Consider the following 15,119-nt stretch of genomic DNA (forward strand, 5'->3'; position numbering starts at 1 on the left):
CAACCAATTCATCATCAAGCTTTGAATCAATTGTGTAGTGCTAGGGGGGAAAGAAACCAAATGTGTCCCCAGGAGGGGCCCCAGGACCGAGTTTGGGAAACCCTGCTTTAATTGAAGAAAAATGGTGCTATTGGAATGTTATTCAAAGTTGTAGTACAGTAGTTTTACTGTCAAATTCAATATAATCATGACATATGAGAAGGTGAATGCACTGCCCACACAAATCCTCTGTAGAGTTTCCACATGTTTGTTCTACGCTGCTTTGACTTGAGTTTGTCCACTTACTGTTACTGTTATCAGAGATTTATTTGCACCAAGGCCCCCCCCCCCCCCCCCTACACACACACACACACACACACACACGCACGCACACACTTCGCCCTCCCTGCCTCCCCTTCCTTATCAAGCAAGCATGATTACAACTCCCCATCTGCAGAGTAGAATGCCCCCATGAGGGTTTAATTGGAGGAGCATCTTTTACACACAGTTAACCTGTCAATGTGATGAGAAACACACTTGCCCTCGTCAGCCCCGCCGGTCTCATTCACCACGACCGCTCAATTCTCCTAGTTTATTCCCTTACATTGTGTTAAAATGTTTTCTGTTGCCTTTTGCGTCGCTGTTGTCTGGTCTGATCTTTTCTGAGCTGGCATGTTTCAGGGTAGGAGTGCTGATTGAGGATCAGTTTTGACTATTAGATTACATTGAATATGATTACATGGACAGTGGGATCCTGATCCTAGGTCAGGCACTCCTATTTTGAGATGGTAAGAAGCTATGTGACAGGCTCTCCAGTGTCTTTGTAGCACATGGGGATGGGTGAAACGTACTCCTCAGCCTGAAGTGTCGCCACTTGCGCTGCTGAATCATTAACTGTTCGGTGGTGCCGACTGGTGAGATCATTTGGGAGGGTGGTCACGTGTGCTAGCAAAGCAGATGTCCAGGGTCTGCGTCTCTAGCCCAGTAAATGAGCACAATACCCTCAGTAAAGCCACTCTCGTCAGCCTCCAGTCGCACTCTTCCCCTCTACCTCCTGTCAGCCAGAATCGTGACAAGCTAATTTCATCTTTCACAACAACAATCCAAACACAAACATCTTCAGACGAGTTCAATGGGCGCCGGGTGATATCTGTCATCCGTCTTAGGAGTCGTGTTAACAGTGGCTGCATCCCAAATGACACCCTATTCCTTAAATAGGGCTCTGGTTAAAAGTAGTGCACTACAAAGGGAACAGGGTGCCACATGGGATGCGGCGGGGTTGAATCAAGCCTTACTGCACTCTGTCTAACTGTCTTCTACTTCACTCTGCCAGACAGACAGAGGTCATTAAAAGCGAGGTGGTAGACAGACAGGACCTAGTGTGTTCTGGGAGTTTGGGGACAGACTATATTAAAATAGGAAGTGAGACATTTCAGGTGGCTGTGTCCCTGGCCTCCGCTGCAACCTGAAACTAATATCCTCTACTTGTCCTTATCAAAAGAGAGACCAGCCAGAGAGAGCTGTAGTTGACAACCACAAAGCATGTATTGGTGACAGTATTGCTGTACAATTTCAAAAAGTACATTTGAAATGTTAATGAGACCCAATCAATCATACATAGTGGAAAATAAATGATATGTGTATATACATAATGTAAACACAGTAAGGGCAGGTGTAGTTTTTGTAGTTAATTTGCAGAGAAATACACATAGAATCCATATAGGATCTCTAAGACCTGATATGTGGTGTGTTGGTTTTGTCACAATTAACACTCTGGCTGCATTTACACAGACAGGTCGATTCTCATTGTTTTTCCACTAATTGGTATTTTGGCTAATCACATCAGATCTTTTTACATCAGTTCTTTTTCAGAGCTGATCTGATTGGTCTGTTTTGGCTGTCTGTCAAAACGCAGCCTCTGACAAACATTTTGAGTGAACCTGCAATGTGTTTTCTCCTTTATCTGCAATTGATTGAATTAGGGACCCAAGTCTACATAATTTCCTGTTGCCTCTAACCATTGAATTGATTTTCATCTGCTTCCCCATGTCTTGTTAGGGTCCCTAACAAGACTTATTAGGCCATTTTCTTGAAAAGTAGACATAGATAGACCGGGGACACCATGATCTAATCTCACCAATTACTCACCAAATGGCATGAGGATATGGGGCTGCTTCGGAACAAAACAACAGCAAATTAATCTGTTGCTGGGTTCCAATGTTTGTGAATGCCCCGGCTAAATTGCTGAGTGTCCCTTTAACGATAGCACAGGGAATGGGTTAATAGCCTATCAATCCACCAGGCCCTGCTTTACTGGAGTTGAGACCTGTGAGGCCCACACTAACAGTATTAAGTTCAGCAGAATAGGAGGGGGCATACGGCTAGAGCTCATTATATGAGAGAGGCTTTGAACATGTATTGTGCACCTCTGGCGATCCTATCTTCATTAGGATGTCTGGTTCTGTTTCAGGTCCTGCCTGAAACATTGTGGCTCCTGCTAACCTGATCACTGTAGAGCCGGAAGAGTTGGCTGAACTTTACCTGATGGGGAAACAGGTGACATTAGGTCAAGTGATCTCTGTTCATTTCTGATGGAGGGGAATCCAAGATGGATGCTCAGTTGCTTGATATGACCAGTGAGGAGTTTCCTCGATGTGTCTGTGGGTAATTTATAGCATCAATCTTGTACGGTCCAGAAGTTGGTTGATATACAGTACCAGTCAAAAGTTTGGATACAGCTACTCATTCAAGGGTTTTCTTCATTTTTTACTATTTTCTACATTGTAAAATAATAGTGAAAACATCAAAACTATGAAATAACACATATGGAATTCATGTAGTAGCCAAAAATCTAAATAGATTTTATATTCTTCAAAGTAGCCACCCTTTGCCTTAATGACAGCTTTGAACACGCTTGGCATTCTCTCAACCAGCTTCATGAGGTAGTCACCTGGAATGCATTTCAATTAACAGGTGTGCCTTGTTAAAAGTTAATTTGTGGAATTTATTTCCTTCTTAATGCATTTGAGCCAATCAGTTGTGTTGTGACACGGTAGGGAGGTATGCAGAAGACAGCCCTATTTGGCAAAAGACAAAGTCAAGAACAGCTCAAATAAGCAAAGACAAACGACAGTCCATCATTACTTGAAGACATGAAGGCAGGTCAATCCGGGAAATGTCAAGCACTTTGAAAGTACTGTATTAAAGATGTTTCGTCTTACACATTCTAAAAGGGCAGGTGACGAATGTAAAAAGTAAACACACACACACACACCACCACCCACCCACCCTGAAGCATATTCAGTTCCATATTACATCCCCTCTTTCATTAAAAAAAATCCAAATAAAGATTAGTCGTGTATTAAAATCGTCAGACGGCTTCCATTTGTATTATACTGTATATTTCACAGTCGATTCTGACAAAGTCTGGGGATTACACTGAGCTGGTTCCAAAGCCCTTTGCATTTCAACTGTGGAAATAATCATTTGTATTCCCCCCTTAAACACCCTAGTAATCCTTAACAATGGGAGGGTGGAAGACACTCTTAAGAAGTTGAACATCCATAAGGATAACCTCCACTCACACCCTTGCACCTCAGCAGTGCCCGTATCAAGCCAATCAAAGTATTGCATGATTCTCTGGGCACCTGCTAGATTCAGGAAGTGGGGATGGCCGTGGTGGAACTAAATGAGGAGTCAGAGATGAGTGCTCCCCTGATCAGATGTGGGTTCCATTTAATTGAGTCTGTCTGGGAATCTCGGCTCTCCTCTCTGGTGGGTGATCTAATCTAATGACATTTCAGGGGGCTTAAAATAGAGAAAGGAGTATCAGGCATTCCCTGTCTGCTGGAAGGGTGCGTCAATGTGTCACTCTGGAGAAGCTTGAGAGGACTGAGTTTTCCCAATGTAGCTAAGGCTATAGTATTCAAAAAGTCTACTAATCTACGACCATTATCCATATACTACACCTGAAGTAGATCCAATGACTAGACCAATTTTGTGGGCCCCTGTTCTGAAATCAATTCAATAGAAAACTGGATTTTGCGAGAGGACTATCCAGTGCAGTCAAGCGAAGCCTTTAAGATTTTACAAGTTTACCACTATCTGACCGTTGTCCATCTACTAAACCCGAGTGGATGAAATGTCCAGACCAATTCTGTGACCCTCGGTTCAAAAATCATTTAGATAGAAAACTGGGTGCTGTGTCTCTGATGACATCACTTAAAACAGGGGATAACGGCTCTGGAAGAATACGTAGCTATCGTCAAGGATATTAACGCCAGATAGCCCTGCAAACAGCACAAGAAAATCAATGGCAATACCGTCCATACAATCCAGGTAAAGCTGCACCACTTTCTGCGGCCAACCTTGCCCGAAATATCTAAAACCGATTCCATTGGATTGTGATCCAGCCAACGCAGCTTTGGCGCTGGAATCTCCATTCTGAAAGAGACTGTCTAAAGACATTTGCTGAGGGCAAATGTGGAGGCTGTGCAGTCACATCTGACCCAGTGGAAATGGGTAGTAGGTGTGCTGTACAGCCAGTCTTGCAGTGTGTCTGGGTGAGCAAGGTTCATCTCCCTGAATAAGTGCCATCCAAAGTTCAGAAGGAAAAATGAGTGTCGACCTTGGATTGCCTTCATTGTGAATCTGGATGGTGTGATTTCGGGAATGGTTGAAACTCAACGTAGGGTCAAGCTTTGCATTGTGCTGGACTACAGCAATGCTACCCCCTCCAGAGTTATTGTCATGGATGAAAATGTAGAACTAATGTTTAAAATGCATCTTTTGGGAGGGGATAAGCATTTCCGTTGAACAAATCGGCCGCCAGGAACAGGGATGTTCAGAGAAGAGCAGCTGTATTCATTCTAAATCCATTCGTGTCTGAGGGCAATTTATATTTAACAGTGATGCACCTGCGTTTTTGTCAGAAATCAAAGTCCCTCTTCAATCATTTCCAACAGCAGCCTGACTAATGCCGGGGTTGTTAATTCACACTTCAAAAAGATAGACTGGAGTGAGGATCTCCTCTTACCCACCCACCCACTCTATGCAAACACACTCACACACACCTTCACATGCCATGCTCAAACACACACGCACACACACACTTATAAAGCCGTGTTTTAGTTACTTGTCAGAACTTTTTGGGAAGTAAATATGTATTCCCATTAAAAATCATAATCCTAACTCTAAACCTAAACCTAACCTTAACCCCAAACCCTAAACCCTAAACCTAACCCTTAAACCTAAAATAGCATTATAACATATATATTTTCAGGACATGCAAAATGTCATGACTTTTCAGAATTGTTCTTGAGTTCCTGTCTTTTCAGGACATTCTGGTCCGGACAAATAGGAAAACTAGTTCACACACACATACAAACACAGACTGGTGTAGGTACATGTCTGACGAACGTGACACTTTCCCATGTGCTCCAACAGCTGGCAGTGGGTGGTCCATGCCACTCAGACAATTAGCAACATCAAGTGTTACTCACACTCTCACACCCTTTAACCTGGAAATAAACCCGTGACTTACATCTTTCAAGTGGACATGCCCTGACAGTCATCAAACATAGCCCAACACATCCAGCCTAGCCACATAGATATCTAGAGAAGCAGCCAAGGTTCAACTCTGTTCTCCGTGAATGAATCCCTCTGAATCCTCCACTGTGCCCGTGCCTGCACCGGAGGAGTGCCACGTGAGGTACTGGTACTTCCTGAGTTTGATGCTGATGTACCGTGGTGTGATTCCCAAACTGGGTGGCGCATCATCTTGGCATGCTGAGGAATAATATTCTGACCCACTTTGTCTAGGATCCCCTGACAACCCAAAAGGAAGCTGACATAATAAGGACACAAAAGCAGCCACTTCCCTCATGTGAGCTGAACCGAGAGATGCATCAATATCCATAATCTGTGAGGTGATGTTGGAGCTCGGAACTCAGGCAATACAATGTCCCAAGGCGCAAAGCATTGTAGTATATGGCTTGTATAACAGGCATGTAATATATTCATACATGTTTATGAATATACAATGAATATTATGGCATTGTACAGCATTCAAAAGGAGCATATGTCTACAGTAAATATGTGGTTTACATGGCCACATGAATAAGAGACAATAATACATAATACAATTAGAATAAAGAGTACATTTGACCCTATTTGTAATACATTACATCTGACCTTTAGACATGACTGTAAAACCCCTACATGCAAAAAGGGCGGGGTGGGACAAAAATGTGGTCCTGGTATTTTATCCACACAAGCCTACATCACTGAGCGTACTACCAACTCAAAGCAAATTGCCACTTGCCACAACATCATGATGATGATGGTGGAAAATTACAATTTGCTTTTTGAAAGTTCTATATCTTGAAAAACGAGATTGCTGACATGCAAAACATTATGGGACTGTATCAACAGTGGACTAATAAAATAAATACCAAAATATCATTTTAAGCGGATTATTCCTTTAAGCTTTATACGTTATGAAATCCAAGCTAATGACTTAGGATATATTGCAAATTAGAGCCTGTCATGTGTGTTCCCCTGAATCAACAAATACCCTAAGTATCAATTACTAATTACTAGCATTATGCCACAGTGTAACTGGTGCCACTACCTTTTACAGTTGGTGGCACCAGCCCATGATTTGGTCGGACCCAAATCATGAGCAATCATCTAATGAAGTCATTCATAGTGATTTATTAAGAAGTGTTATAAATAGACTGCTGAGGTAATCAAGTAATATGTTGCTTCATCCAACACATCATTTAATGCATCCAATCAGGTATGATTCAATACGTTTTGATGTGCAACCTAATACAGTGAATATCAAGCTTATTTCTCAAAAATGTCGTACACAAATGTGTTTACATCCCTGTTAGTGAGCATTTCTCCTTTGCCAAGATAATCCATCCACCTGACAGGTGTGGCATATCAAGAAGCTAATTAAAAAGCATGATCATTACACAGGTGCACCTTGTGCTGGGGACATTAAAAGGCCACTCTAAAATGTGCAGTTGAGGTAGCATGCAATTGGCATGTTTACTGCAGGAATGTCCTCCAGAGCTGTTGCCAGAGAATTGAATGTTCATTTCTCTACCATAAACTGTCTCCTACATCATTTTAGAGAATTTGACAGTAAGTCCAACCAGGCTCATAACTGCAGACCGTGTGTATGGCGTGTGGGCGAGCAGTTTGCTGATGTCAACGTTGTGAACAGAGGGCCCCATGGTGGCGGTGGGGTTATGGTATGGGCAGGCGTAAGGGAACATAATTGTATTTTAGCGATGGCAATTTGAATGCACAAACATACCGTGACGAGATCCTGAGGCCCATTGTGAGGCCCATTGTCTGACCAACAGATGCATATCTGTCTTCCCAGTGATGTGAAATCCATAGATTAGGGCCTAATTAATTTCATTAAATTGACTGATTTCCTCATATGAACTGTAACTCAGTAAAATCAATTAAATTGTTGCGTTTATATTTTGGTACAGTATAGTTCAGTATAGTTCTATCATTTAGTTGTCAGACTCAGGGAGCTAAAATAAACAGTATGTGTCTACTGTATGAAGACAGCCTTGTGGGAAGAACTCAGTTCGCTACCGAGATAATTAACACAAATATCCTGAATCTGTCTTTGGCTGCATGAGATGGTTGTGTCAAGTGCAAATGTTAATATTTTATGACCAGCATTGAGTTTCTGACAACTTCCTTTCATCTAGATTCCATTTGTAATCAACAAGGGACAGATGGGGAGATGGTTGTGTCACGGAAACTAACCTAAGCCTACTATACAATACAGTGCCCGACTCATTGTTACCATGGACGGTAAACAAATAGGCTGCCCAAATGTGTATCTGTTTATCTGGAATGATTTCCTCCTCCTGCTTGGTTGATAAGGTGAAGGTCTGAGCGCGTTGGTGGAACAAACACGCACAAAACCACCAGTGAGCGAGCACCGCGCCTGAGGAGGCCAGTTCAACACCATGGACAGCGCGCTTCCGACGTAGCCATTGAAGGTGCGCGTACCACCAAAGCAATTTAGACACTCCATTGAAAGTTTTTGTAATATCCGCAGTAAAAATACAGAAATGTAACTCACCTCCAATATCAGGGCGTAGTGTCTTGTCGTAGTCCTTAAGTAAGTTATTTAATATGAGCGTGGCCTCTGCCTGGTGGTTTTTGGGAGCCAGCATCTGACTGACAGTAGTGTCCTCATAGTCCCCATCGTAGTCCCTTGGGTCTGGGTCGGAACTAAATATCATATAAAAAAGAAGTTTGTTTTATTAATTGTAAAATAATCTCAATATCACAGACATTAGATTATAATTCATGCATTAAAAGTCGATCAGTCTTTTAGTCTTACAGGCCTAGGTTTTTGAATTCAGTGCATAACAAGTGCAGACGAAACCAAACTTTAAACTGAAATCGTACAAGAAGTAATTTATTTAACAGAAAAAAATATAATCCAAATTCAAACACATCTCAACACAAAACCAATTATTACGGACGTTCCCGGTTTTACATACAGTAATTAAACTAGGCTACCTACAGAATTTAACTACCTATTTTTTGTTGTTGTTGATAGAATAGACTATTCATATGCAAACACGTTCGACAATTAATAATGCAAATGGTAAGTATAAATAGCTATTTGGCCAAACAATGATTCTGAAGTTCAATTAATACTCTGCAAGCGCGTCGGTGTTGTTGCGTATCAAAGACGCGCGTGACATACACAGCACATAATAGGCTCTAATTGATTTCATTCATTTGACTACAATTCACATTTCGACTATGTAAAAACAACACCTATTATCATAACAGTCACGAGACTTACCGCACCCGTTGGACTGACAGAAGTAAGAAAGACACCAGCAACTTGGTTGTCATTGTTCATGAAAATGACTTATGATGAAGACGGTGGAGACTTCTGCGTTGTTAGAGCGGTGAGGAGAAGGAGCGGTATATATAAACTGGAACTATGCACCCCGAGTATAGTTTCCTATAGGAAATCCATCAAATCTCCTGATGATCGACCATGGATTAGGTTGAATTCATCCGCGTTCGGAAGTCGCCGAGATTGTTTGAGCCGCTCCGGTCCTTCTTTGCAACGTCAATGATCAACGTCTTAAACAGCAGCACCCCACCTCCTTCCGTTCCATTCAATTACAGTAACCAGTTTATGCACCGACATGATGACGTTATCGTTCACACGATACAGTAGGGCGTCTACCTACAGAACGAGACTCGTAAAAAGCCTTAAAAAACATTTAAAGTATGCAAGCAACATCTTAACTTTGACTAGCCTATTCACTTTCAAATGTTTCTCATTACAAATTGTAGCTCCTTAGATCACATATTGCTATAACACGCTTTAACTTTAAGATAAATAATCACTTGATACATTTCAAGCAGAAAGCCACTGGAAAATGGCACCATATCCTCTCAAAGTTGCTACCTTTCTGAGAAAAGGCTGGTTCCCTACATTGCTTTCCCAACCAAAGTCGTGCTCTCCCTGTTTTTGGGATACACGAAACATGTACAGATTAACTATCGCAGGCAAAACCCTGACACATAATGCTATTGGCCACATTCGTGTTGGTTGCGTTCGTTTTAGTAGCCTGCTTTCGATTAAACCTGTAAAGATAATCAACAAAACGTGAGGAAGTTTGCACTGAGAAGCCAGACCACCTCCCTGCGGCTGGCGGCGGTACTGCAATTTAGGGCTACTATGTTAACCTGGTCTCAGAGCATTTCACAATATTCTGTACATAAATCTCATATACTATTTTTAGTATGATATTTTACGTTTTGTATGGTATGTATTAATTAGTGAATGTTCACCACCCATTTCGTATGTTATGTTACAAACTACAATTCTTATTTTATGTTACGAATTTACAAATGTACAATATTTACAGATTTGTAAAACGTACAATATGTTATGAATTCTTGCTAGGTAGCTAGTCGGCTAATGTGCTAAATAGCTGCAAAGTAGATCAAAAGTAGTAAGTAGTTGAAAAGTTGCTAATCAGCTAAAATTGTCCGTAATGAGATTCAAACTCACAACCTTTGGGTTGCTTAGACATTCTCGTTATACACATACTCAACCCCCCCGACCAACCATCATACTTTTGGTTTTGCCTTAAGTAACCATCTGTTTTATACCAAACACAACATATCGTACTAATTTGAGAGTCCAGGATTTACAATTACTATCTTAAATCTAGTCTATGAGACCAGGCTGGTCTGTATGCCAGTGGAATAATACTGTACAGAAGATTTACCTTTTGATGTCTCAGTCCCAAAATATAATCTGCCCTAGTAGGAAATAGCATCTTCCTGTGTGGAGCAGGAACCAGTGTGGAGCAGGAACGCAGCCACAGAAGTGGGAGAGAGAGGTTTATTGTTCCCTGGATTCACATTATAATCCCACACCAATTGGAAATGGGGCAGCAGGTAGCCTAGTGGTTAGCGCATTAGACTAGTAACCGATAAGGCTCCAAGATCGAATCCCCGAGCTGACAAGGTAAAAATCTGTCGTTCTGCCCCTGAACAAGGCAGTTAACTCACAGTTTCTAGGCTATCATTGAAAATAAGGTTTTGTTCTTATCTGACTTGCCTAGTTAAATAAAGGTAAAGCAAGCATCCATCTCTTCCATTATGTCAAGCTCATGAATTTTGAAAGATGTTCATGACATATAAATACATCTGAATTAGGATGTATTCATCCAAAACCCTGCTTTCTCCCAGGTTTGATTCAAATCGATGGATTATGTGGCTTTACTGTGTAATACAAGTTGCCTGATATAGGCCACTGTATAGCCTATCGACATGCAACATGCATACACAGAGGATATAGGCTACTGTATAGCCTATCGACATGCAACATGCATACACAGAGGATATAGGCTACTGTATAGCCTATCGACATGCAACATGCATACACAGAGGATATAGGCTACTGTATAGCCTATCGACATGCAACATGCATACACAGAGGATATAGGCTACTGTATAGCCTATCTACATGCAACATGCATACACAGAGGATATAGGCTACTGTGACTGAAAACCATCCACTCTGTTTGATAATTTCTCCCCCCTGAAAACAGAATATAATAATAGGGTAAAAAGTGATTTCAGTGTACTCATTTAATCAAATAATGTACATACATTTATTGACACTTTTTAGTCACATAATCCATTGATGCATCAGACACACACACATGGGTGGTAGTGTATGCACTATGCTAAGCTACAACCTCATAGCGATGAGCTATCATGTGTCTTTGTCTCAGCGTAGCATTGCAATTGTACATTTCTCCCTGCCTGCTAACACGCACTGCAGCTGTCCATTGCATAGGAGCACCACCATTTGTCATCAGTTAGGGCTTAAATTGTAGGGAAGCACACAGGGCTCCTGAATGGAAAAGCAACTTAAGCGGAACTAAATCCTTGACAAACAGATGTATGGCAGATGTGGCTGCCACAGTGACTGATGGGATGGAATCAGTCCTCTCTCTCCCTACACAACAGAACCTCATGGGCCAGTATTTATATAATCCGTCGAGTCATCAGCGCAGTCCCCTCCTCTCCTATCCTTTGCTAGTTGCTATAAGTGACACGGGATAGCTCATACATGACACCTCCATGGGGTCATGTTCCATTTGTTCCATTAAGATGTACTTTAAATCTGATTGGTGGATTTCTTTTCAGAGGGATGCTTCATTGTCAAGTGCTTAAAAAAAATGTTTGCTGCAGCCTCAAAGTATGTACACATTGACACCAGTACAAGGAGAATAGTACACATAACTAATTAATATACTATATCTGACATTAAATTAAATAGGTTTGATTTGCAATGGAATGACAGAATTTAATGATGTGGCAAGTGGCAATTTATTTTGTGAAAGTCCTTTATCTTGAAAGCATGCAAAACAATTTTGGGACTGTGTCAATAGTGGACTAATGAAAAAGATTACATACAAGTTTTTTTGTGGATTATTCCTTTAACACAAGATGTCACATAGAGACATACAAATAAAGAGGTATTTTAGCCACTGTCTCTATATACATGAAGGATGTCTTTGTTGCCTAGGAGATTTGAATATAAAATAATTAATAACAATGCATGTTCAGTTATTGCGTTATCTACAACATGATACTTTAATGAGAACTGTAACGTCAGTGACATTTAAATTATCCATCCGTCACTAATATTATCCATCATCATATCCATAATTATCCATCTATTTTCTCTCTGTACACGCTGTGTCGACGAGTTTATGTGATTCTCAGGAACAGCTTGTTTCATATAGGCTGTATCTCCATCTTTTACTGAAGTGGGGATTCATTTTCTCTCTCTCTCCAGTACGGTGGCCTTGAAGCACAAATTTATTATTTTGTGTTTCATCCATTATTCTTCTTTCTCTTAAAAAAAAAAAAAAAACATCTCGATCTCTTGAGTCTGTAACAAGAAAGTAGGTGTTACCACAGAGGCACCATGCCCCGGAGCCCTACCCACATGCTCTCCTTTCCGTACCCTGAACAAAGCGCTCTGGGCCTGGGGTGAGGGTGGGTGGTCAGTCCCATGTGGTTCGTCCTCTCTCCAGGGGACATATCAGATAGAGTGTTTAACAGGTACAAGCTCATTATCCCAGGCTAATTCAACCCGAGCAGACTTCAGGGACTGGGGCCAATCTGGTCATGGCACAATGAGGATAGGACAGCAGTGTAGAAGGGCTGTGTTCAGTAGGGCAAACTGTGCCAAAATGTTTTGAAACGGTAAATGAAATAAGTGTTTCTTATTGAACAAATCCAGGAAGTTCATCCATGTTTCAGTCCTTTTTTTTCACCCATTTGATTGCTAAGGAACACGACCCTGAAAACGGATCCTGTTACAGTATACGAGTTCAACCTTCACGACAAAGGGCAGCTCAAAACTTCTAAGTAGGCATCCACTCCCTCTAGCTTGGGGAATTGCAATTGCAATTGAAAAAGTCCGACCTTATCAACCAACCATTTTAGAACATGGTAATGCTTAGAATTTTCCCACTGTGCACTTTCACCTAGGTTGATTAGACTGTATCATCAATTACATCACAGCGTTGTATAAGCTAGCTTATTTGGCCTGTCTCCACAGCTAGACCCACGTTTGTCAAAAAAATTATGAATCTGTACATTATATAGATAGAGGTAAGAAATAGTAACATTTTAAATTGTACAAACAGTACATGTGAGATGGGCAAAAATGACAAAAGTATAACAACATATGTATCCAATAGAGATAAGAGAGATTTGTCCGCAGTATTATACAAACCTTACAAATTGGCTGGAAATGACACTGAAAATAATTACTCGCCACTTTCCTTACCATCCTAGCCTCCAATATCTTACTTCATATTACTAACACAGCATGTGTTTCTCAGTCTCTCATTCTTCAAGATGACCGGGTTATAAACAACAACATAAATGCCATGACAGTTTTCAATTCATTTGAGGCCAGGGCAAATGTCCACACTGCAGCATTTCAAAATGTCCTTGTCGGGTTTCACTTTCAAAATGTCATTGTTGAATTAAAGCAATGTACAGTAGGTATAAAGAGGGAATATCAAGGCAAACATGGGTAGAGTATCTCTCCAAAAAGCTTCATGCAAATGACAGTAATGAGAAAGACAGAACCCATGACATCTCCCATCCTTTGTGAGACAGTAGCATTTTCTTTAGCAGCTTGTAGGCCAATACGGTTGAAGGTAGGGTGGTGTGTTTGACAAAGACACTATGTTGGAGCCAATATGTTGACTCCTTTGATGACCGGTTCTCTGTTGAGGTAGGTAGCCCAGTACACTAGGTTAAAGGTTCCAAATAGGACAGGGAAAACTATCCGGGACATTTTGTCGATTTTGCTCACGCTGTTGTAGGTTTTCTTGGGGTCCAGGACTTCTGTTTCAGACGATCTTAGTTGTATGGAGGTGCTGTTGGAGATGGTGGAGATAGAGATATCCTTAGTGATGTTGGGGGTGTAGTTCACTCCTGCTGTACAGACGTTGTTGGGCTTCTTAGAAAGCACCATAGGGTCCCTTTTCTGTTGAGATAAAACATTTCAAATGTATCATTTAATATTTAATACGGTACTATTTGTGTTGGATGGATACAAATAGTCTGTGTTACATGTCGACCCACACAAACCGGGGCTAAACGGATTTTATTTTAACTTTACGATTTCTGTCAGTAATTATTATGCATGTACAGCATCAATGTTTCCATTACGTCATCCCAAAAACACGACCATAGCTCTCTATCACTTTTCAATAGTGTTTCATAGACAGTTTTCTCAATGGAGAGTGGGATACCTGGACTCACCTTTGGGTGCTGAGCCTCCATGGCCTTTTTGCCATCCCACGCCCAGCTCCTCTTAGTGAAATAGTTGACGGTGGCAAACTCAATAAGTGCGGAGAAGACGAACGCATAGCACACAGCGATGAACCAATCCATGGCTGTGGCGTAGGCCACCTTAGGCAGCGAGTTGCGAGCGCTGATACTGAGAGTAGTCATAGTCAGCACTGTAGTGACACCTGTTTGAAAAACAGATACGTGGTGTTCATTAGGGCACACGGTGGAAAAGGGTTTCAAACGTTTTGCAACAGAAAAAATAAAATAAGAGTTTCTACTTGGACAAGGCCAGGTATTCCCTCCCTGTTTTAGTCCATTTTATTCCATTCTCTGCCTAATGAACACTACCCCTGTATGATGAGTGAGCAACAGGTTGTAATATATTTTTTAGTATATGGGAATAGAGTCGTTAACATAATCTGTAGTGACGTGTGGTAGCTGTAGACATTTTGGGATCATCAACTAGATTCAGCCGTGGCCCGATTTGTTATTGAGCGGAAGGTCAGGGGGCCGGAACATAATTACAAATCATTTGTAGACTGCAAATTGATCGCAAGAAGACCAAACAAGTATAATACTTCATTAAAACAATCATTTCAAACCTTGCTTACATTTGTATTCGATAACATACAGTATACACTATATACAACAGTATGTGGACACCCCTTCAAATGAGTAGATTTGGCTATTTCAGCCACACCCATTGCTGACAGGAGTATAAAATC

General features: G+C 41.2%; 2 protein-coding genes across 3 annotated transcripts in view; both read right to left on the reverse strand.

Moving 5' to 3' along the window:
• Positions 1-9,632, reverse strand: part of LOC109878195 (gamma-aminobutyric acid receptor subunit gamma-3-like) — a 40,846-nt gene extending 31,214 nt beyond the window's left edge. Inside the window, exons 1-2 of one of the 2 annotated variants that reach the window (XM_031792471.1) lie at positions 8,837-9,632; positions 8,099-8,250 (exon numbers count right to left, since the gene is read on the reverse strand). In XM_031792471.1, the coding sequence (XP_031648331.1) occupies positions 8,099-8,250; positions 8,837-8,889 (205 nt within the window). In that variant the 5' untranslated portion in view covers positions 8,890-9,632. The remainder of the gene's footprint in view (positions 1-8,098; positions 8,251-8,836) is intronic. The other variant, XM_031792470.1, reaches the window with a different exon arrangement.
• Positions 9,633-11,882: 2,250 nt separating this feature from the next.
• LOC109878179 (gamma-aminobutyric acid receptor subunit alpha-5-like) overlaps positions 11,883-15,119 on the reverse strand; it is a 29,518-nt gene continuing 26,281 nt past the window's right edge. Inside the window, exons 9-10 of the mRNA XM_031792477.1 lie at positions 14,365-14,576; positions 11,883-14,086 (exon numbers count right to left, since the gene is read on the reverse strand). Coding sequence (XP_031648337.1) covers positions 13,781-14,086; positions 14,365-14,576 — 518 coding nt within the window. The 3' untranslated portion in view covers positions 11,883-13,780. The remainder of the gene's footprint in view (positions 14,087-14,364; positions 14,577-15,119) is intronic.

The sequence above is a fragment of the Oncorhynchus kisutch genome, linkage group LG16, assembly GCF_002021735.2.
Source record: "Oncorhynchus kisutch isolate 150728-3 linkage group LG16, Okis_V2, whole genome shotgun sequence".
In the NCBI taxonomy this organism is placed as follows: Eukaryota; Metazoa; Chordata; class Actinopteri; order Salmoniformes; family Salmonidae; genus Oncorhynchus; species Oncorhynchus kisutch.